The 24,414-nt window shown below is 30.8% G+C and overlaps 2 protein-coding genes and 1 long non-coding RNA gene across 7 annotated transcripts; 1 reads left to right on the top strand and 2 right to left on the bottom strand.

Annotated features, from left to right (window-relative positions):
* Positions 1 to 5,372: 5,372 nt before the first annotated feature.
* LOC115882980 (actin-1-like) lies at positions 5,373 to 24,193 on the top strand. Of its 4 annotated transcripts, none has more exons than XM_030901251.1 (3): positions 5,373 to 5,404; positions 20,300 to 20,425; positions 23,998 to 24,193. In XM_030901251.1, the coding sequence occupies exons 2-3, from the start codon at positions 20,300 to 20,302 to the stop codon at positions 24,151 to 24,153; spliced, it is 282 nt and encodes a 93-aa protein (XP_030757111.1). In that variant the 5' UTR covers positions 5,373 to 5,404; the 3' UTR covers positions 24,154 to 24,193. The 4 variants fall into 4 exon arrangements, with proteins under 4 accessions (XP_030757111.1, XP_030757109.1, XP_030757108.1 ...); XM_030901249.1 differs by lacking the exon at positions 5,373 to 5,404 and adding an exon at positions 8,629 to 8,667; XM_030901248.1 differs by lacking the exon at positions 5,373 to 5,404 and adding an exon at positions 15,137 to 15,226.
* Positions 6,867 to 8,068, bottom strand: LOC115882981. Of its 2 annotated transcripts, none has more exons than XR_004050303.1 (4): positions 7,904 to 8,068; positions 7,582 to 7,844; positions 7,194 to 7,382; positions 6,867 to 7,133 (listed from the first exon to the last, which is right to left on the bottom strand). It is a non-coding gene; the product is annotated as an uncharacterized LOC115882981 (long non-coding RNA). The 2 variants fall into 2 exon arrangements; XR_004050304.1 differs by having other exon boundaries at positions 7,194 to 7,365.
* LOC115882957 (ATP-dependent RNA helicase DDX25-like) lies at positions 10,653 to 11,763 on the bottom strand. Its single transcript, XM_030901225.1, has 3 exons — positions 11,470 to 11,763; positions 11,187 to 11,409; positions 10,653 to 10,672 (listed from the first exon to the last, which is right to left on the bottom strand). The coding sequence occupies exons 1-3, from the start codon at positions 11,518 to 11,520 to the stop codon at positions 10,653 to 10,655; spliced, it is 294 nt and encodes a 97-aa protein (XP_030757085.1). The 5' UTR covers positions 11,521 to 11,763.
* Positions 24,194 to 24,414: the final 221 nt, after the last annotated feature.

The raw sequence follows: 24,414 nt of genomic DNA, 5'->3' as shown, positions 1-24,414 counted from the left end.
TTTTTTCCAAAGCCCACCATGACTTCACTGAATCATTGTTTCTTGTTCACTGTTATTAATATCTTAATTATTAAATATTAATGCATCTGGTATTATGGTATTTCGTCGATTTTAAAATGAACTAACTGTTTCTATCTTATTTTTTTGTTAGAATGGGCATAATCTACTGATACTGTGTTGGAAAAATAAGGTAATTAAGGGCATATTTTTTGGTATTTATTATAATTTTGCTAATATCTTCGGTTTGAAAGAAGATATCAAGATGCGGTTTCCGCTGACTTTTTAAGCTTTTACTAATCTTTACTAGCAGCTAAAATTACATATACTATCGTATTTAACTTTTTTGAAAAAAAGCGCTATTTTTGTTAAATTGCAAGAAAGCGCCCCCTAGCGTCTACGTTCAAGAGAGAGTATATATATAGTCCGGAGTTATTAACATTTAAATAAAGATAGATCTAACCTTCCCCCACCACTTTATTTTAGCAGATGGGGAAAATGGTTCTAACAAAAAAATCCAAAATTTACTCAAGATTATGAAGCTATTATTTATAGTACCCATTATCTGGCCAAAATTCTATAAAAATTCTATTTTCTTATTTTTCATAGCAGTTGCGCCCCCTAGCGGCCATTTTACAAACAAGAAAATAATTTTCAGCAATTTCTCATAGCCCCTTTAGTTATAAATATTTTTTTCCGTAAGCCCTACGCCTAATACTTTCCGAGATACAGCCGAGAGCTGTTCTTAGTGGGACACCCGCTACAGATTACAGAAATAAATTGAAAATATTTATATTAAACAGCATTATATATGTCACTTTTTCAAACATGTCCTTCGAATCCTCCAATTTAATAGCTGTTAGTAAGAAGCTCCACTTCAAATATGTGCACATAGTGCACACACAAGTTTTTTTAATCTCCCTTTAATTATTAGTACTAATTTTTGACATGCAAAGGCTTGGTCTAACAACTCTTCGTGAACGGAGAATTCGTGACGATCTCATCGAGACATTCAAGATTACAAGTGGCTACTATGGATGCGTCATGAACATCTTCCATATCAGTTAAACGCACAACTTTAGGGGACATAACAAAAAATTGGATAAAGAACGCTGTAATAAGCTCTTAAGGCGGAACTTTATTACAAATAGAGTAGTGTATAACTGGAACAGGCTCCAGCATGATACAGTGAATGCTACAAGTGTCAATACATTTAAGAACAGACTTGATGTGGAAATGAAGAGCTGGAACAACCTTTTTATTCACTACTTATGATCGTAAACTGTGATGTTAATTTTGATTTGTGATTTGTTTTTTAATTGAATGTATGCAGTGCAATAGTTATTTATTTATTTTTACAACTGTGATAGATAAATGTGATTATGTTGATTCAATGGTCTCATTGGGTTTTACCCGCCTACTGTTGATCTTTGTAATAATAATAATAATAAAGTTTTATGTCAATTTTTAGTAAATGCTGAAAAGGAATTAGCATCACCCAAATTATCATTGATTATTGTCATTCTCCAGCAATCTTTGGTGTTGTTTTGTTTTTCTATAATATGGTATTTTGACCTTTGACGCCTTTTTATCATACTATATTTTAATAAGTAAGTCAAAGACAATTCATAATTTATATTATAAATTAACTGACAGATAACCATTATTTTATGTGGAAACTTACTTTCTTCTCCTCGTACAGCAAATCTCATTTCAATTTCAGGGCAAAACTTAGCCATGTGGGCAGCAGCTTCTCCAGTTTGAATTGCCAACTCATATGTAGGGGAAAGGCACAAAACTTGCGGATATTTTTGTGTAGGGTCTACCCTACTTAGCATTGCCAACACGAATGCAGCAGTCTTTCCTGTTCCTGACTGAGCTTGAGCTATCAGATTTTGCGGAGGATCAGCTAATAGTGTTGGCAAAGCTGTTTCTTGAATTTTCGATGGTGCATTATATCCTACTTCATACACCCCCTTTAGTAAATTTGGATTTCTAGAATCAATGAACTTATTCAATAAGAAACAATTTACTATTAAATATTTTGTATGATCGAAAAAAAACCGCGTGCAGTTGGCTTGGAAATGACAATCGATGACATTTCCCATCTAATTTTACATACAATACGATAGCAACCTTCATTTCCAAACCATCCATGACGCCGTTTTTTTTTCCATTTTATAATGGCAAATTTTTTCAGTATTTTATAATGGCAAAAATTCAGGAACTTACAAATTTAAAGCTTCAAATGTTTTCACAGAATATAACGGCGATTTGGGATCTTTACGCTGAACTTCAATATCAGATTTAGTATCTACTAAACCTTTACGAATTATTTTAGCTAAAAGACTAGCTTCAGCAGGACTGAACTTTTCAGGAGCATCTTCATCTGGTTGCCCAATATCATTTACAGAAACATTTGATAACTAAAAAATGTTTTTTACATTTTTGTCAGTTACAAAGTTAGTTAAAAACTTAAAATTACCTTTGTTTCCGTCTGTGCTAAATAGTTCGCCCAATTAATCTTTTGCGACATATTTGAATGGTTATATTGTTAATTCTTAAAATATATCTTTTAAAACTATAAATTACATGCAATTGCTTTTTAAATTAAACCTATTTACGGAATAAATTCCTTTTTTAACCTCACTTTTTACTTTTTTTTTAATTTTTGATGGCTATGCTTAACAGTGTTGCTAGTGGTTGCCGGTCGACGGTTGGCACCCAGAAATATGGAAATCTCTATTGGCGCCAAGATTGGCGGCAAGTACAAATAAAGCGCGGTCCACACGCATCGACTTATCGTACGATTTACGATTGCGTCGTACAGACTAAATTGTCTACATGTTTCAAAGAGTTATTGTTCAGTCTATGGTACAGTCTTTTGTAATGTGTCATATCATCATGGAGAAAACACTGTTGTGGTTAGTTTTTGTTATTTGATTAAATAAATAAAGTTAAGATGTTTTCATTTTTTTTTGGCATAAATCCGAAACTAATCAAGATACCGCGGTTTTCTTCATAGGTGTTTGTCAAACATACCAATGTTGAGCCAAAGAGTAGATTAGACTACTTATCTACTATTGTTAGACTACTTATCTACTCTTTGGTTGAGCATCGAAATTGTCACCACCTTATATATGTATCCCCAGTGTTGCCGAAGTGGCCCAATTGGGTCACATGTGGCTCTTTTCGGCATAAAAATACTCGGTGGCTCCTCGTTGCAAAATGTGGCTCTTTCCGCTCTTTGCAAATAATAATATTATTATAATAATGGTAAAGGTGTGGATCCGGTGGCTGACCTTGAAGCCTATATTTGCTGCATTTGATCATCGAAACTACGCAAGCGCACATCGTCGATGTTGCCAAATTGCAGTTTATTTTCGAATTATTTTTAGTTAATTATCTTGATATCAAAAATTAAGGTAAGAAGGATAATGAAGATTGTGAAATGAAATTATTATGAATATATAAAATTGTAATAATAATGACATTTATTTATATATTTACATTAGAATTAAAAATTATCATTTAGGGATTTTTTTTTAATGGTTTTAAACTTATTAGAATTATTTTATTTGTTTCAAGTTATTTAATTTCTAGTTATTTACAGGCAAAATAGTTTTGATTATATGTATTGATGCATTGAAGTACTACCATGACGAGTCTTATAGAACAATACACGTCAATGGGAGATAGAGGTAACATTTTACCTATAATGTTACTAATATAATATACCGTATGATCGAGAAAAAACGGCGTCAGCGATGGACGGCGTCAGCGATGGCTATGGAATGAAGATCGCTGTCATTTTATATGTAAATTTATACGGGAAATGTCATCGATGTTCATTTCCCAGCCAACTGGACGCCGTTTTTTTTTGATCATACGGTACTTTGATTATAATGTTTGTATCATAATTTCTTAAAAATATCAAGTTAGTGGATTAATAGCAATTTTAGACATATATTTTATCGAAGAGTGTGTTGATAAGACTAAAATAAGCTTTATGTTTTATCTTTTTCTCTTACGTTACAGAATTTAATATCGTGTACTTTGATATTCTTTTCTTAATTTACTGTAATTTCTAGTTTCCTATAATGCCAAATCTTGACAATATGGTGAAGGTTGAGTTTTGATCTTATTAGTTTTATACCTGTGTTTATACAAGACCAAATTAAGACATAGTTTGTGATTAATATTAAGATCTTTCTTATAATATTTGTTATGTCTTAATCTTAATACTATATTATGCTTTGCCTGGAAAATAAATGTTAAAATATCTTAATTTTGCATATCCTATTCCATCCTTCCATTAGGAAAAATATAGTTTATAAATCATATATGCTAAGAAAATCACATAAATTAGTTGTAAGAATAGAGAAATCGTAAGGTAGTGACAAGGTAACTGTTAATGTTGCTGAAGCTGACTCTACAATTTTAATTACGGAGGCTAAAGGCCTTTTAAGGCCTCCGTAGTTTTGATGGAATGTTAAAAAAATCTATTATGAACATGACATGGAGCTACAGCATTTAAAAATTAAAAAAAAGAAAAAACTTGGACATATCCCTTTTAATTTCCCGAATTCTTCATAAAGCACTTTTTAAACGTAGCATAATAATCTAGAGCAATTAGATTAATTATAGAAATCTATAGTTTTATTATTTATATTTAATTTTATTGACAATGAAAATACATAATAAGCGTTCACGTAGTGTGCGAAATATTAAAATAATAATATAAATAATATACCGCATACTATGATTGAAAAAAAATAGCGTCAGCGATGACTATGAAATGAAGATAGCTGTCATTTTATATGGGAAATGTCATCAATCGTCATTTCCCAGCCAACTGGACGCCGTTATTTCGATCATACGGTATATATTGACAAAAAAAACACTGAAAAGCATATATTTGTTTTCTACTGAAAATAATTCCAAAATAACTTGCAATCTGGCAGCATCGAAGATGTGCGCATGCGTAGAGTCTGTGACTATATGCAGCAAAAACTCGTTTCAAGGTCAGCCACCGGATCCACACCATTACCATAATAATTCCTTTTTCTTCATAGATCATAAATTTATACATAATATCATCTCATTTTAAATTGTTTAGTCATTAATATAAACGAATCGTTGTATCGATTATTTTATCCCTCCCTATATTGTAGTATCTGGTTGCTGCGTTCGTGTTGGCGTTTGACGTTTGACGTTTGATACGATTTTGGTGGTTTTGAACATTGTTAGGTTATGTTCAGTGTTCAGTTTAAATTTTTAACCGTTATACCTGTAATCAATAAAAATCAATAGATATCAATAAATTAATTATTATCAAAAGTCTTTACTATCAATAATTCTATTCCTTACGTATGATCAAAAGTACATAATATACAAAGATGGATAAGTAAGTATCTGGTTTTTAAAAAAGTTCTAATGCTAACCTAAATTTTTAATTAAAATGCACAATTAAGCTCAGTCAAAGTATTAAGTTTTTGTTTTATTATTGTGTTATATTTATTATTTTGTATATTTTTGTTTTATTTATTAAATTTTAGCTTGATTAATAATGTGGCTCACTTGCATGCAAATGTGGCTCGTTTTTTCAATATTGTGTGGCTCGGAAAAAAATTGTCTATCGGCAACACTGTGTATCCCTCTAATCTATATATGGAGTGTAGAGGTAAGGAGAAACAACTCCGTGCATTAAAAAATGGTCAAAAAAAGGGAAGAATTAGGATGGCGCTGCTGTAGCAAAAACCTAAAATTTAAGATATGCGCCGAACATTTTTAGAATTTAGAACAGCTGATTCAAAAGACATAAATATTTGACGTGAATCATATACGTGAAGCCGCGGGTTTCAAAAAAATACAAATTTATTTTCATGTCACATGAAATAAATTACAGATTTTTATTCAGCAGCAATAGACTAGGCTCTTTTTTTATTGCTCTCATAAGTTATTTCGCAAATGTCATTCAAGACGACGAAAACATTATTCCGATCGTTTTAGCTTAAAATTAATGTTAATTATAATTAAGAAAAAAATTATTTAAAGTAATAATTGGTGATGGGTTTAAAATAAATATAATGCAGCTTTAAAATAACTTCATACCTACATTTATTTAGTATAAAAGTAAGTCAACATGTGGTTTTATTATCGATTATTCAGAAGCAATAGACTGAGCCTCTTTTTTATTTTTTCTCATAAGTTATTTCGTAAATCTCATTCAAGATGAAAAAAAAAGCTTTAGTTTAAAATTAATGTTAATTATAATTGGGAAAACTTTATTTAAAGTTTAATTGATGATATGGGATTTAAATAAATATAATGCAGGTCAAAAATAACGTAACACATTTTATTTAGTATAAAAATTAAGCCAATATAATGTAATTTTATACTGTACAAGTATTTATTTACGTTTTGCCATCGTAGTTGCCATTCATTCAGAATAGTGGATTTTAAATGTTCGATAGTCGGATGGCTTAACTACCTTAATATCAACTACTTCTAGACAAGAATCGTGTGCAGTATTATCTTCTTTTTCACTCCCCGCTATTCCAACATGGCTTGCATGGCTTGGGACGTGGAATAATATAATTTTATAGCCCTTCCAGATCCTCATGTCTTCCTTGTAGTTCACCCAATAGAATCGTTCTCCCAAGTTGGTAGTTGCTATTCATTCAGAATAGTGGATTTTAAATATATTTGGTAGTCGGATGGTTTAACTATCGTAACAATAACTACTTTTAATAATTCTTTTTCTCAATTCTTTGCACTATAATTTGCATCCCACGTATTGTAATATTTTCCTTTGAATTTTGTTTCCTATTGTCCCATGGCTTGAGACGTAATGTTATAGCCCTTCCAGATCCTCATGTATATCCCTTTTCCTTGTAGTCCACCCAATAGAACCTTTCTCTTAGCTTCCTCTCAAGTTGGTAGTTTCCATTCATTAAGAATAGTGGATATTAAACATGTTTCGTACTCGGATGGTTTAACTACTGTAACATCATAAATAAATTGTATACCAACACATAATGGCCAAACTTCAACAGACTTTAATATTCATAAACCTCATCAGAAGAAAATATTTTTTGATCCAAAGTTTTTTTTTCGTTATTAGAATAAATTACCTGGAATTTGTTAATTCATTTCAACATTGAATAAAAGATGCAAAGTGTTTATACACATACTATGATAGATAAATCTTCATTTAAAATTATGTGATAGATCTGCTTGCTTGTAGGATCTAGACTGATAAACTCAATTTCTTTTATTGATATAACCAATAAAGTAATACTGAAATTTTGTTTTTGATTTGTGCAATAAGGTCCATTATTTCCATTATTTGATGCTGTCATTGCTCTACAAAATGTTGATCTCTATCAAGGGATGTTTATGTGTATAATATTACTATTTATGTGTATAATAATATTGTATGATCGAAAAAACACGGCGTCCAGTTGGCTTGGAATGACATGTCGATGACATTCTCCATATCATTTTACATATAAAATGACAGCAATCTTCATTTCATAGGCATCGCTGACGCTGTTTTTTAATCAATCAAATTGTACTTACGTATATAATATTCATTTAATGGTTCCTGTTTTAGTTGCTGGTGTTCATATTTTGTTTTTTTATTCTGTTGTTGCTCTACAAAATGTTAATATTTATGTGTATAACATTACTCTTTCTTTGTATAATAATATAATATTCATTTAATGGTGCCCTTCTTGCTTGTTGCTGTTGTTGCAACTCAGAATTTAAATTAACCTGAGGCAGTAGGTAGAGCTTCATCCTCCAACATTTTCCTATGTAAATACTGCAAGTGGACAGTATTTCTGATGACAATTTTATCGTAAACTTTAACATCTTGTTCTTTAAAACGAAACTGCCATACCTTATCTGTAGATTTCAAAGCAATATCTAAATGCTTTTGACCATCGCTGTAATCTAATTCTTGTTTGAAAATCAATACCTAATATTATCCTGATGATTTTGATTTTTGACAGATTATTAAAATACAGCACTTACAGTTAACTATATTTCTTGAAAGTACCTACAACTTTATTTATTTCCTACTTTTATTTGTTTAAAAAAATGCCAACCATTTGTGCATGTCTGTCAAACTTTAAAATCATTAAAAATAAATTTTATTCAGGTTGTAACTTTATAGAAAGGATTGTAAAAATATACTTTGTAACATGTATGTCAATAATCTTACGAAAAATGTTTACTACACTTTTGATTGACTCTAATTTTTACATATAATACAAATAATACAATACTGAATTATATTATGTATTTTACAGCTATTCAATCAACTTCGCACCACACACACTTTAACCATTGTTAAATAATAAATAAAGCACAAGATATTGATAAACAATAATTATTTTATATTCTAAAAATAAAAAAAACTTTTTTGGGTAATGTTTGGTTATATTTATTTTTATTCTCTTATCTATGGTTACTTTTCATTTTTTAGATTTATGCGTTTTTAGCGCCACTGTGGTCATTTGGCGAACCCTTATTCTTCCCATTTTGTGACCACTTTTTCTATAAAAGTCCCATAAGAGTTATTTCTCCTTACCTCTACACTCCATAAATCTATAGTTGAATATATTTTGTTCTAGTGGGCCGAGTTTGATGATTTTTTAAGCAGTATGTAGCCAAATTATTTGACTTTTTAGTATCTCATTCTAAATTAAAAATGAAACTCCCCAACTGTTAATTATACGAGGGAAAACGAAATGTTAATATTTTGGTGAAAGTTTGAAACACCCTGTGGAATATGTTAAAACAGCAAGAAATTTTATTATCTAGATACAGCCTTTCTCGATAGTTTGTTTTCTAGTTCACCTCAATAGCTTTATTTTTGATGGAGACACGGGGGTGTCACTTGTATGTGAAAACAGGCAACAGTCAAATTTAAACGTGCCAGGACCAACGACAAAGAAAGCAACATCTGCCAGGCATTGGCTTTTTTTGTCACTCACATTGCTTAAATCATGATACCGCGGCCATTTTGTCAACAAAGAAGCTGGCCGGGCTGTCCTGGCAAGTGATTTAAAACAATTTTGCTTTTTTACAATATTAAATTACCATTTGGATGTATTTAATGCGATTATTCAATTAACTGGTAAGTCAGAAATTACACACAAATACTTTATTCGTAAATACAACTAAGATGTAAACGTAGTTTTGTATTTTTAGATTTCAACTTTTGCAAAGACCCGCCGATAGAACTTGCCTGGCAGCGTACCTGTTTAACTAAACGTATTATTTCCTGATAATAATATCAAAACACGTAAGTACCTCTATAATTTATGATGACAAATGATTTTGATTATGTTTTATGTTATTTAAATACTTTCTAACCTCAAATAATAGTAAGATCCTTGTTTATATCGCACAGCCCGTTCAAAACTGTATTGTCTTCAAAAAATGTTTACAAAACAAACAATTATTACAAAAACAATGTCCTTTTAATCTGATTTATACCTCAGAAGGATGCCAGTAAAATTTTATTAAATCAACATTATATTATTTGGCCATTAATATCCAAAAAGGAGCATATTGCCTTAACTTAAATTTTCTTTTACTTCTCTTGACAATGTTCTCTATATTCTCTATTTTGAGTTAGTAAACTTTTGAACGGGATGTGCGATATATAAAATACATAATATATCCAAAGGTATGATCTGATAAAAGTATTTTTTGATGCATTTTTTGGTTTTTTATGCACGTTGGCTTGGTTTATGTTTTATTCAGCTTATATTTATTTGGTATAACAGTTTTTTTTTTTGCCTTTGGAATGGCATGCATTGAGGCTAGATAGTGTTTCATTAGATCATTAAAGGAATTTAAATTAGCATATATTTTTGTCATATTAGTGTGTTATCATGATACAGGTAGTTGTATCATAGTGCCTTATGCATGTTATTTACCTATTATATACTTATGTAATGTAATATCAGTAATAGATGATAACATACTACTAAAATGTCTTTTAATAGTATGTTTATCTTTCCAATTCACTAGTTATTTGCAAAATGCATTTTGAACTAATTTAAGTCATTAATTGATCATCTTTCTTTTTCAGGTTCCGGGATATTCTTTTTCATTGTTAAAAAAATATATATATTTCAATATTATTGTAATATAAATCGCAGCTCTAAAAAATAAATGATATTGTTTACTAATGTGTAATTTATTTACTATGAATTTTCTCTGAAAATAATAAGTCTTTAATATCATTGATTTGCTGTGTAAAGTTAATAGACATATTTTTTAATACATTAAATTATATTAAAGTAATAAAAAATATGTTTATTAACTTTAAACAGTAAAGCTTGTCGCCCACTTGGCCGTCACGTCCCGTCCCGTTCCGGCCCGTCAAAATACGGATAGGATTAAAACCATGCAAATGAATAGACTACCGCACATTAGCCCGTCACGGCACGGAACGGCGAGTCCGTCGACGGAACAGATTCCAGCTCTCCGACTCTCCCCGTCAAACGACGGTCCGTGCCGGGACGGGCCGGTCAACTGTACGCGGAGCCGGCCGGCCGGCGCTGGCCTGCATTAACTTATGGAAGCCTTTCGATCGCATATATGTTTTGCAATTATTTTGGCAGTTGTTATTGTTAAGTCCGAGAAAGCAGTCCTAAGAAAAAAAATTAGGGAAATTAAATCGTTAAATAAATGATGGGACTCTCCGCGTTCAGTCCGCTTTTGATTAATGGGGTGGACCCACATTTTTCTCTTTATCTTCTATTTATTTTCTTCTTCTTCTGCCAAAAATGCGGCCGCTACAATAACTTCTTCATCAGAACTGCTGCTTTCACACATAGTGACTCTGTCACTGCTACATGTAAACTAAAACAAAAAGATCTTCGCAACATACGACCGCGACGTGACGGCTTGCCGGTTTCCTGCGGCAAAGTGGGCGACCAAGCTCTCCGTCGCCTGCAGGCGACGAGCAGCTACGGTCCGTGCTGTGCCGGACAAGTGGGCGACAAGCTTAAGTCAGTGATACTTATAAAAATATTTTTTTTAAAATTTCCCCTCTTTTAAGCCCCGCCCCTCCAATTCCCCTCAATTTAGCTAGTACTGCCAGGCGACACCAGGTGGCGTCTGTTTCCATTTTTTAACATGAAGTTAGCATTTCTTTAATGTACCTATTCTCTGGATGGAGATATTCGTTTTTGAATTTAAAGCTTCAAATGTTTTCACAGAATATAACGGCGATTTGGGATCTTTACGCTGAACTTCAATATCAGATTTAGTTTCTACTAAACCTTTACGAATTATTTTAGCTAAAAGACTAGCTTCAGCAGGACTGAACTTTTCAGGAGCATCTTCATCTGGTTGCCCAATATCATTTACAGAAACATTTGATAACTAAAAAATGTTTTTTACATGTTTTGTCAGTTACAAAGTTAGTTAAAAACTTAAAATTACCTTTGTTTCCGTCTGTGCTAAATAGTTCGCCCAATTAATCTTTTGCGACATATTTGAATGGTTATATTGTTAATTCTTAAAATATATCTTTTAAAACTATAAATTACATGCAATTGCTTTTTAAATTAAACCTATTTACGGAATAAATTCCTTTTTTAACCTCACTTTTTACTTTTTTTTTAATTTTTGATGGCTATGCTTAACAGTGTTGCTAGTGGTTGCCGGTCGACGGTTGGCACCCAGAAATATGGAAATCTCTATTGGCGCCAAGATTGGCGGCAAGTACAAATAAAGCGCGGTCCACACGCATCGACTTATCGTACGATTTACGATTGCGTCGTACAGACTAAATTGTCTACATGTTTCAAAGAGTTATTGTTCAGTCTATGGTACAGTCTTTTGTAATGTGTCATATCATCATGGAGAAAACACTGTTGTGGTTAGTTTTTGTTATTTGATTAAATAAATAAAGTTAAGATGTTTTCATTTTTTTTTGGCATAAATCCGAAACTAATCAAGATACCGCGGTTTTCTTCATAGGTGTTTGTCAAACATACCAATGTTGAGCCAAAGAGTAGATTAGACTACTTATCTACTATTGTTAGACTACTTATCTACTCTTTGGTTGAGCATCGAAATTGTCACCACCTTATATATGTATCCCTGTAATCTATAGTTGAATATATTTTATTCTAGTGGGCCGAGTTTGATGATTTTTTAAGCAGTATGTAGCCAAATTATTTGACTTTTTAGTATCTCATTCTAAATTAAAAATGAAACTCCCCAACTGTTAATTATACGAGGGAAAACGAAATGTTAATATTTTGGTGAAAGTTTGAAACACCCTGTGGAATATGTTAAAACAGCAAGAAATTTTATCATCTAGATACATCCTTTCTCGATAGTTTGTTTTTTAGTTCACCTCAATAGCTTTATTTTTGATGGAGATATTCGTTTTTGAATAAGACACTACATGTTTTCGTAATTTTTACATTAAAACCATGCCTTTGCTGTTGGTCCTAGTCAACCGATCTGGTAAGTTCTGGTCCCCAAGCGGGCCTTCTTGACTCTTGACATAAGATTTGCTTCATTTAGTCTTCTTCTTATAATCCGTTAGTTAATATGTACGTTCCTTGGGTGCAATTCATTATAAATTTGAAAAGCTGGCAAACAGCGGTTTCTTAGGGATAAACTTACAATAATTCGATCGTCTCGATTAGAAGTTCTCATACAAAGGTTTCTGGACGTCCAGATTGACGTCCTCATGAATGTGGTCATAATTCAAAATCCACTCAGTATACTCTATGGTATTAAGATATTTTTGGAAAAACTAAAACTGAAGTGTAAAAATATATTTGACTCACCCTGTATATCTATAAAAATATTTTTGAAACGTGAACTACCATTAAACACATATTTTGTAAAAGGTTTGGAGTGAAAATCTGAAATAGGAATCCTGATACAGAGCTTTTTCAGAACACGGAGCCATCTTGTATGTATGCATTTGTATATGTGTATTTAGGTATTTAAATACTAAAGTGAAAGCAACGAATTTAAATGGGTAAACTTTGTAATATATCTTATTAACAATACAATACAGAAAGTTTTATAAAAATTCGTTCACAGTAAATGAATTCCGAGGTTTGTATCCAGGGACGTGCCGTCCATATGGGCAAGGTCGTGCGGCGCACGACGGCGCACAGTGCTTCGTCCCATGGACAAAAATCGAAAAAAAAAGTTAAAATTTACTAATATCTGAATATGTAATTTTATATTTATAGCAATGTTCAACCATCCTGTATATTATTTTTCATAAACAGCGTTTTTTGTTAGCAAATATTTTCACTAAAAATAAATTTTGCGATCATTATCTTATATCAGTGAAAAGAATAACATTCATAGTAGTTCTGTATATGGAGTTAAACGTTACGTACTTAATTGAAAGTCACTATGGATATTGTTAAACAAGGTATGTACTTTAAAATTAATTTCTAAACAATTTCGTTATTGTTTAGTTTTTTATTTATTTTTAAGATGATTCTTAAATGGGTATAAAAATTTTACGTTTTCAAACTTCAAAAAGGCATTAAAAAAAACATATCAAAACATATCGTATTTATTGAATATTTTTGTTGCCATATTCATACACTTTTAATTTTTGCATAGTTCACCTGCGTCTGCCTGCGACGAACTTTATTTTATAATAGTTTTCAGACGGAGTAAAATTGATAAGCAATACCGATCTGGTTAATACTTGGCTTGATCATAAGGACAAGAACTCAAAATTATTTATATTTCAAAAAATATGTTCTTTATTAGATATTGATGAACCTTCCAGTCCAATGAGATAACCACTTGTGCCTGAGCCCACTATGTTGGAGCGAAACGTGGCATAAAAAATGTTCCCATCTTTCAATTTATTATAAAACCTCATACCCCAGAAAACGAAAAAATAATATATGGATAGGGTCTATTAAAGAGGTAACTATTAACATCCGAAGCCCTCATACCAACAAAAAGAATAGTAACAACGCGAAAAAGTAACATATTAGAAAATGATGTACAGAAATATCTTATATGTGAGGATATTTCATCTACCTGTGATTTGGATAGTATAAATTAGAAAGATTCTGTCAGCAATGATTCTTCTGAATCAGAGTAGTTACGATCTATGCATTTTGTTGTCCTAAAGTAAATTTATAGTATCTTAAGTTTTTTTTAAATTAAATATACCATTAATGTTTCTTTTTCATTAAAGAAAATCATTTTTATCTTATATTAGGTTTATATTGTAGGAATCATGTTCTAATGTTATTCCAATTCTTTTTTATCACAGGAATTTATTTAATACTTACACCGTTTTCATACTATAAATTATTATTTCCTTAGATGGAACAGAGCTCCCACATTTTTATTATTTATAAGATTTTTTTTCATAAACGTGGGACTAAGAACATCATTATTTAGTACAATGAGAGTACTCATCATTTGTGTCAAATAAACCTAGTTTGAATAAATTGCCTACAATAAAAAAGAAGTTTTGCATTTTTGTCCTCTAGAGCCATATGTTCGAAGCACTGTGCGGCGCCAAAGCCCTAAAGGCGCCTGCGGTGACTGACTTTAAAAAATAATAAAACCATTTTTTGGAACTTATCAACAAATTAACATAAAATTTAAGTAATACTTTTATCTATGAACGCCAGTGATGAAAATATATTATCCACCAATGTCGAGCGCCGCGCCGCTGGTCATTGGAAATTTTGGCTTAATATTATAATATTGGAGAAAGGCGCCTACCCTTATTTGGCACGACAGCGCCGAAAATACTTGGCGCGTCCCTGTTTGTATTCCATAAGGGCTTAAACCACTCCACTATAAATTATATACCTACTTTTAAAATAATATTTAAATATCAAATATCGTATAGTTTCCGATTTTCATTCATTATACATATTTACGTATGGCGGCCTTGGCAATCAAGACAGACAGCCTTATTATCAATTAAAAGAAACGGTAAAGTGTAAACATGGAAAAATTATATTCGAGAATCATATATCTACCTACAAAATGGGAAGAATGAAGAGCAATTAAACTATAACGGACTGAAAATCACTGAACGTTTCGCATGAACATTAATTAGGTAGTAGTAGGTACGTTAATACAAAGGCGCATCTTTACCATTTCATATTTTAGTGGTGGATGCCGGTCTATGTGTTTGTGCGTTAATTTTTTCTACAAGAATATATTGAAAGAAAAAGTAAGAATTTCACATTTTTTTACAGTTTTTTTTAATTTTTGTTGTTTTCATTGCATTTTCAAATACAGCGTGATAGGCATATAGTATTATTTCTTATAATTATTTCATAATAAACTATTGGGGTTGGAATACATAATTTAGTTTTAATAAGTGTTTTGCATCATTTGGGTGGAAATAGTACGTCGGGCATCTGTAGCTCCTAGAATAAAGAATTGGGAACTTTGTTTAAGCGTAAACCTAAAGTATGTACAAGGATGTATTTCAGGAAAATATTTTAACTTCTATAGAGTGGTTCAAAAAAGTGTGAGTGGATTGAGATTTTTTTTTAAATCCTGTATATTATTGTATTCTTGGCTTTCTTTCATATCACTTTCCATCATCCTAAGATATGAGTAAACATATTTCGATAATTTCAGAGATAATAATAAATAAATTAAAAAAATTTTAACCTCCCTTTAAAAAAATTATTACTAATACAAGAACTGTCCTGAAATCAAAACTATATTAGGTATTTACTTTAGATGATCTATACTTACTTTGATATAAATAGCGTAATCTTAAATAATACAGGGTGTTTAAATTCCTACGCCTGACTAAAATATAAAATAATTTTTCTTTATTTTTTTTTTTAAATGGAACACCCTGTATATTATATTTTTATTAGATGGAAAATTATAAAATAAATATTTTTTGTATTTAAAGTATTTCAAAATTTTTAATGGTTTTGCAGATACACGCAGTATTATTTCATATGGCTGGTTCAATGGTAAAATACGAAAGAAAAATCATTGGATGGCTTTGATAAAAATTTACTGTGGAAAATGCCACTGTGAAATATAAAACCGTCAATATCTGCAATACCGTTAAAAATTTTGAAATACTCTAAATACAAAGCGAAGTAAGTATAGACCATCTAAAGTAAATACCTAATATAGTTTTGATTTCTAGATAGGTTCTTGTATTTTTAATAAATTTTTAAGAAAGAGAGGCGGAAAATATTTTTTTTGAAGTGTATTTTTTTAGCGCGCATAAAAGTATATGTTAAAAAGACGATTCACAAAGGCGCGGTGCGGCGCGGAACGGCGCAGCCGCAGCCTTTGTGAACACACCTTAACGTGCCTTAACGTAATAAATACGTTATTTTGGGGGATAAATTAGATTTCTCTGAATATGTCGTAAATCTATTCGTTGTCGTTATGACGTGTTATTGATCTAACTTAAGATTATCATTGTTTATGTTCATATTTCCGGCATATTCATGATTTCTTGTGAAAAATGAAAAAGTACTAGAAACTGCTGTTCTTGGAGATATAAATGGAGCGAAAATTAGATGTTTTTTTTATATATTTTAAATAATAGACTAGACGCTATTGAATATCGGGCTGAGTTTTACCGACATTTTAATTTATATAATATACATGAGTGATTCATGAGTAAGATGTTTTACTTGAATTTTAGATGTACTAATAAAATAAGACTAGATTACAAGACGAAACTAGACTAGTAACGCCTTATTAAATTACATTGCATATTTTTGACCGTATTATACCGAGTGATCGAAAAAAAATGGCGTTCAGTTGGCTTGGAAATGAAGATCGATTACATTCCTCATATACATATAGATTTACATATACAGGGTGTTTCAAAACAAATGCGAAAAACTTCAGGGGGTGATTCCTTGTTCAAAATAAAGGGTAGTTTGCTTCATAAACGTTGGGTCAAAAGTCAACCATTAGGGAGATATCGCGGTACAAAATGGCGGAAAAATAATGTTTTTATTTTTTATCTTGAAAACGAAAAGAGATAGACTAATAAAATTTTATGGAAGCATTACTGTTACGAAAACACACTTTCTGGTCATTTTTTCACTTTTTTAAAATGAGTGGAAGGGGTTGAAATAAACTACCCCTATCATTCTTGTTAACGAAATTTAAAGAAAAATCTTATCAAACACATGCAAAAAAATTAATTTGGATAGTTTAGTTTGTTTAGAAACTTTTTTTATCTCTTGAATTTTTTTTATTAAACTCACCGATTTGAAATTAAAAAATAAAATGTAAAGCATTACATGCCAGGACAAAAAACATTTTCTGATAAAGAATCTAGTGGGCTGCTGTAATTTTTTTAGGAAAAAATCTAGTCGGCCGCTGTTACTTTTTAGGATGTTCCTAATATTATTTTATTTGACATTACTCTACTGCAATACGTTATTATCTAGATGATTATTATTATCGTTATTATCACTAGATTCTTAATCTAAAAATGTTTTTTGTCCTGATATGTAATGCTTTACATTTTATTTTTTAATTTCAAATCGGTGAGTTTTATCAAAAAAACACAAGAGGTAAAAAAGTTTCTAAACAAACTAAACTATCCAAATTAATTTTTTTGTAGGTGTTTGATAAGATTTTTCTTTAAATTTCGTTAACAAGAATGATAGGGGTAGTTTATTTCAACCCCTTCCACTCATTTTAAAAAAGTGAAAAAATTACCAGAAAGTTTGTTTTCATAACAGTAATGCTTCCATAAAATTTCATTAGTCTATCTCTTTTCGTTTTCAAGATAAAAAATAAAAACATTATTTTTCCGCCATCTCTGTACCGTGATATCTCCATAATGGTTGACTTTTGACCCAACGTTTATAAAGCAAACTACCCTTTATTTTGAACAAGGAATCACCCCCTAAAGTTTTTCGCATTTGTTTTGAAACACCCTGTATATAAAATGAGAGCGATCTTCATTTCATATCCATCACTGACGCAGTTTTTTTCGATCATACGGTACCTAGAGTAGGAAAACACAATCGTTTTGTACAGGGTTTTTGATTGCCATATTATCATGAATCTATTTTTCTGTATTGATTGGAAACCGTTCTTCCGGTATCGGTACCGAAACCGGTATATCGGTTTTATAAAAGACGATACCGATACCGATGTTTCAAAAGTATCGGTCCTGGTACCAGTATACCGGAAGGCCGAACATGCCTACGTATATTCGTTGATGTATTGAAAATTTCTTGATAATTTAGCCTTTGAAGCAATTTTTGAATCTCTAGAGTAGTTGCCCCTCTCTGCTCCTTGCCTTGACGAGGCCCTTGACTCTATGTATTTTTTCTTAAATAATAATTTTTTTAAGTTTTATATAAAAACTTAAAATAACAACGCTGCATTTAATGAATCCAAATGAGTAGTAAATCCAATTTATTGTATGTATAGTAAACGGTATCTACATAAATTAGAAAATGTTAACAATTATATTCGTTTATATCTGTAAGAAAACAAAATTAACAAGAGCTAATAGACCTAGATACGCGAGGATGTGTAAATCTGTTGTATTTTATTCTTCACTTTATAACACGAAATACTTTGAAGGAATTATTCTCGATAATTATGGTAAATTCTAATGTTTAATGTTCCTTGTGCATGCGATATTAAAACTTGCTAACTTATTAGAATTATTAAAATAATTGCATATTATTAATATTTCTTTTATTAATTTACCTGCCTTTTATTTTAAGTGAATATGCACATACAGGGTCCGGCAAAAGTGCATCGGGCATCTGTAGCTCCTAGAATAAAAAAGCTAAAAATTTTGTTTAAGTATAAACCTAAAGTATTTCAAACTTCTATAGGGTGGCTCAAAAAAGCGTGAATGGGTCGGGATAATTTTTTTAAATGGAACACTCTGTATATTATTACATTGTTGGCTTCCTTTCAGATCACCTTACACAATCCTAAGATATGAGTAAATATATTTCGATAATTTCAAAGATATTACTAAATAAATAAAAAAATTACATTTTTCAGCCTTTCTTAAAAAAAATATTACAAACACAAGAACTGTCCTGAAATTAAAACTATATAAGGGTTTTTACTTTACATAGTCTGGTTTGGTTATTATTATAAATATCGTAATCTTAAATCATACAGAGTGTTCAATATTCTACGTTAAACTTTCTAAAATATAAAATAATTGGAACTTTGAAGAAACATCTTGATATTTTTTTAGTAAATGGAGAATTAAAAAAGGAATATTTTTTTGCATTTAGAGTGTGTATTTCAAAATTTTAAATGCTTTTGCAGATATTCGCGGTTTTAAATTTTATATGATATTTTCCACAGTAAATTTTTATCAAAAGCTACACAATGCTTTTTTCTCTCGTATTTTACAGTTGAAAGAGCCATATGAAAAATGTTCATTTCTTAATTCTCCATTTAATAGAAAATAATATACATACAGAGTGTTCCATTTAAAAAAACAAAGAAAAATTATTTTATATTTTAGAAAGTTTAACACAAGGGTTTAACCATAAAGTAGGATTTTGAGCATCCCGTATGATTTAAGATTACAATATTTATAGGAAAGTAAATATAGACCATCTAAAGTAAAAACCTAACATAGTTTTAATTTCAGGACAGTTCTTGTATTTGTAATAATTTTTTCTAAAAAAGGCTGAAAAATTTATATTTTTATTTATTAATTAATATTTCTGAAACTATCAAAATGTATTTACTCATATCTAGGATTATGTAAAGTGATCTGAAGGGAAGCCAAAAATGCAATAATATAGAGGGTTATAAATATATACCGTACTTATCGTATAAATAAGTACCGTACTTATCGAAAAAACGGCGTCAGATTCGCCTGTAGATTTGCCTTGGAGATGGACATTGCTGTCATAACTTGATGCCGTTTTATTTGATCATACGGTATGCCGATCGGGTCATCGTCGAAGCGTGGTCTGGAATTTAACTTTTTTTTTTTAAATCAAATGTGTTAGGTGAGGTTAGGGTAAAAAAAAATAAAAAGAGAAAAAAGTTGGGTTTGATACAATACATTTCTTCTATGAGGTATTGCCGGATCTTGCATGAAAATTTCAAACCGCCCAAGTAGGCGTTTACGAAAAATGTTCCATCTACGGTTGGATATTAATTCCCCCAATTTGTTGCTGATATTACTACCACTATATTAAATTATATTTCGATAACTTAGATATATTATCCTCATTTCAGTAGTATACATTGGAAAATATTTTATAAAATTAACATCTGGTTTTGTTTTCGATAAATTAAGATGTGCGACGAAGATGTTCCGGCCTTAGTAGTGGACAATGGATCAGGGATGTGTAAAGCTGGATTTGCTGGGGATGATGCTCCCAGAGCTGTGTTTCCTAGTGTTGTCGGGAGACCTCGTTATCAGGTAATTTAGTGATTGACCTTGGTATATAATAAATAAATAAAATCTTGGTCTTGGTCTTGCAGGGGTTTGGTCTTGGTCTTGGCTTTGGTCTTGCTGCAAGACTCTTTCAAGTCTTGCACTTTTGCACTTCTACATAGAAAATCTTAAAATAAATAATTTTTCAAGTAATTTAATGCCAAATGAAACTTTAAAAAAGAAAGAAAAAGACACAATATTTTTGTATGATATTTTTTTTATTTTTCACACCGACAAATACTGTGATAGTTTCAAATAAAAATACTGAAAAAAATATAGTTAAGGAATCAGTTGACGAAGTCCCTCATTGTGTAATATTAATGTGTAATATTAAATTATTTTTTGTATAAATAATTTAATTGCGGCATTAACACTAGAACTATTTTGAAATGTCCATTCTATTAATTACCATACTAGAGCCGTTCGGTATACAAGGAAGGTAATGTGGCTAGCACTACGTTTCAACCGCCTATTATTACCTCAGGATTGTGAATCCCAAGTACTCATTTAAGGCTGAGTCGACCTAGGTACCCAAACTATTTTTATTTTAATAAAAATAGTCCGCTGATGCAATGCCGGGTGTGGGAATCGAACCCACTACCTTGAGATTGGTAGACGAGAGCCTGTACCTCTACGCCACCGGGTACCTTTTTATTTTTTATACCTACTTTTAAACTGGGAATATAATGTAGTATTTTGAAAGACGCTTTATTTCATGGATTTATGAAGTACTTAAAGGATTTGAAGTAAAAATAAAAATTATATGAATTGCAGAAAAACAATAAAAACAATTGCAACAAGTGTTTTAACTAAAATGTAGTTACAAATAATTATCTATTGATAATGAACTCTTTATAAAACTATAAATAAGCTAACTTGAGCTTGTAACTATAACAATAAGTACTCATATTTTTTTACTTCAAAGCAGTCAGTTTTTTACCATTCGTATAAATAATTGTTCAAAGTGTAATTCACAAAGCGCATGTCTTCGAGGTGCGTTTACTACACGATAAAATTGAAAAGCTTTTCAACTTGCAACGGGTGCCGATGACTGTAGGAAGGTGTTAGGTATATATTATCTTAAAAATAGTTCTGATATAACAAGAAATCGATCTAATGATTTAAGTCCACACTTTGATACTCTGCGTACTGCAAAATATCAAGTTCAAATTTCCTTTTATTGCAACTTTGAAGCGTCTCTGGAGAGTCGGAACAGTCTAATTCAAAGAATTCACCAGTAGTGTCTATTATAATATTGTTTTCATTGAACTCTATTTTTCTGGCTGCCTCTACTACAAATTTATGCGTACATATGAGTTGGTATTGCCAAATTTACCTTCTCTGCAAAAAGATTTGTAAGATACAAGGTATTTTTTCACCACGTAAACTATCAATTGAATTTGCTAAATATTTCGAGATTTGGCAGTAGTCAGCAATCTCTGAGCATCTGATTTTTATTAACCATCTTTTCGAATAGCTTTAAACAGTCTTTTTCTTGAATAATTTATGTTAGAGCATCATACAGAGAATTCCAGCGTGTTGGCCATCGATAACTTAATGTGTAGCCTCAGGGTTCTTGAATAATTTCTGCGTTTTTGGGTCGACTTGCCATTTTCCACATAACATTGCATTTTGTCAAAATATTTGTATGACCAGGCCTCAATGTAACATCTTTCTGAATTATATTTGTTATATTGGTAGTCGCAATAAAATTCAAATGTGTGAAGTACATCGAATGTGTTTAGGTAATGATATTGTGATATTAAATTCCATTCCTTTATATTTTTTCCATTTCCTCATTTTCTGAGATATTTTTTAAATTCTAAATCCCCATTTTCTTCATCTTCATATGCTTCATTAAAACCCAGTTGTAGCCCGAATTCCTTAAAAGCTTTCACGAAGTTGGATCCGTTATTCGACACGGTAGCCAGTAGTTTTCCAGACTTCAAATTACGGATATTTTCTGAGGATAAAGAATTTTTTGAGGATAAAGAATTAATATTTAAAGTTTATTCTTCATTTTTAGAAAATGCTAAATATTTCTCACACTTTACATTTTAGCCATATACTTTTCAAACGAAACTCACTTTATTTTTTTCCTAGAATCCGAAAATCAATTAATATATAGTGTGTCCAATTACAAAAAACAAAAGTTTTATGTGTAACTTTTTTTGGGAACACCCTGTAGAACTCTATATAATTTTAGAAAATGCTTTATATTAACTAACATAAGCTCACAAAATTTAACTTCAATACAAACTGTTGTTTTCCTTGTAGAAATTGCGTCGTATATGAGGCGCCACCCTGTATAATTTGATTTCAATCAAAATGTCAATGATTGGAATATAAGCAGAATAGGTACAGCTTATGCATTAGATTGAATTATTTCAATAAATATACTTAGAAAAAAATTGAAAAATAAATAAATTAAAAAGGAAATAACACAAGAATTTATTAAAATGAAAAATTAAAAGCAACGGAAAAAAAGGGTAAACATTTAAGTAATTTATCTATAAAACACAGTACAGAAGGTTTCACATTTATACATCCACAGTAATTGAATTCCGAGGTAGAAGATGGTAAAAGTCTCCAGTCACTCCACTATTTTATTTATTATCTTTATTTAATGTGAAAAGTAGGGGTGAAGGGGGGGTAAATAAAAATTTAATTTTTAATTGCTATCTACGAAAAGTAAGATTAATTAAAAAACGAGAAGAAAATACAAGACCAAGAGTCTTACATTCTGGGTCTTGCTCTTAACAATTAAATATTTTTGAGGTGGTTAACTGTTCCACTGTGACCTTTTCGGATCGACTTTGATCCTCTTCTGATCCTTAGGTTACATTTACACTCCCATCCTTTTCGAAATATCTAATAATTTGGAGACTGAATTTTCCATCTACGTACAACTTTTTGTCAATGAGAACCGCACATTTCCTAGGCTGTCACACTAACATTAAATTCCGCACATGGCTTTGTCCGTCAATCACAACAGCAAAAGTCTTGCAACCTGGGTCTTGGCATTTGTATTGCAATGGTTAGTCTCGGCCTTTCAGATCTAACTCTAATAAGTAGAAAAAATACTCAAAGTCTCGGTCTCAACGTTTATATAATGTTAAAAAGTGACACGTTTTTCGCTCATACGAGCATCATCAGACCAATACAATTAAAATTAATCCACACACACGTTCACATTTTACATATTGAAACAACACTGAGCATTATATATTAAAACAACACTTCTGTGTTGTTTTAATATGTAAAATGTAAACGTGTGTGTGTGGATTAATTTTAATTGTATTTGTCTGATGAGCGAAACACGTGTCACTGTTTAACATTATACATATAAACGTTGAGACCGAGACTTTGAGTCTTTTTACTACTTCTTTTTTAATTTAAACCAGGTATCTTTGAGAAGAATGGACGCCTTCTTTAAATTTCTAATAAGTAGGTAGCTAAGTAGTTAAAAGTACTAACAAGTTTAAATTATCCTTACTATGTTCCGAATCTTTTTATGTTATTTAAGGTATTTTATAACGCTATTTTTTGCTCTTTAGGGTGTTATGGTCGGCATGGGACAGAAAGATTCTTATGTCGGAGATGAAGCCCAAACAAAGCGAGGTGTATTATCTGTCAAATATCCTATTGAGCATGGAATAATTAGTAATTGGGATGATATGGAGAAGGTAAGGAAATCTATGGTAAAAAATTGATTTGTTTTTGACAGATCAGTTTCATAAAAATACAGTCACAAAAATACAACTACTTAATATGTAATAATAATTGCAGTTAGTTTTGTTTTTATGTAAATGATGGCGGTCAGGGATTAAAATGTTATATTTAATTTACACACAGCAATTTACCTACTATTTTCATTTGCCTACTGCACAATACCGTTTTACTTAAATCTTTTTCTATTAAGTATTAAGTATATTAATGTAACAAATCTATACTACTAACACACTACTAATATA

The sequence above is a fragment of the Sitophilus oryzae genome, unplaced genomic scaffold (genome assembly GCF_002938485.1).
Source record: "Sitophilus oryzae breed Bouriz unplaced genomic scaffold, Soryzae_2.0 scaffold_1801_pilon_pilon, whole genome shotgun sequence".
NCBI classification, from domain to species: domain Eukaryota; kingdom Metazoa; phylum Arthropoda; class Insecta; order Coleoptera; family Curculionidae; genus Sitophilus; species Sitophilus oryzae.
Note: the sequence above shows the minus strand (reverse complement) of the source record. Positions and strands in the feature narration are given on the sequence as shown.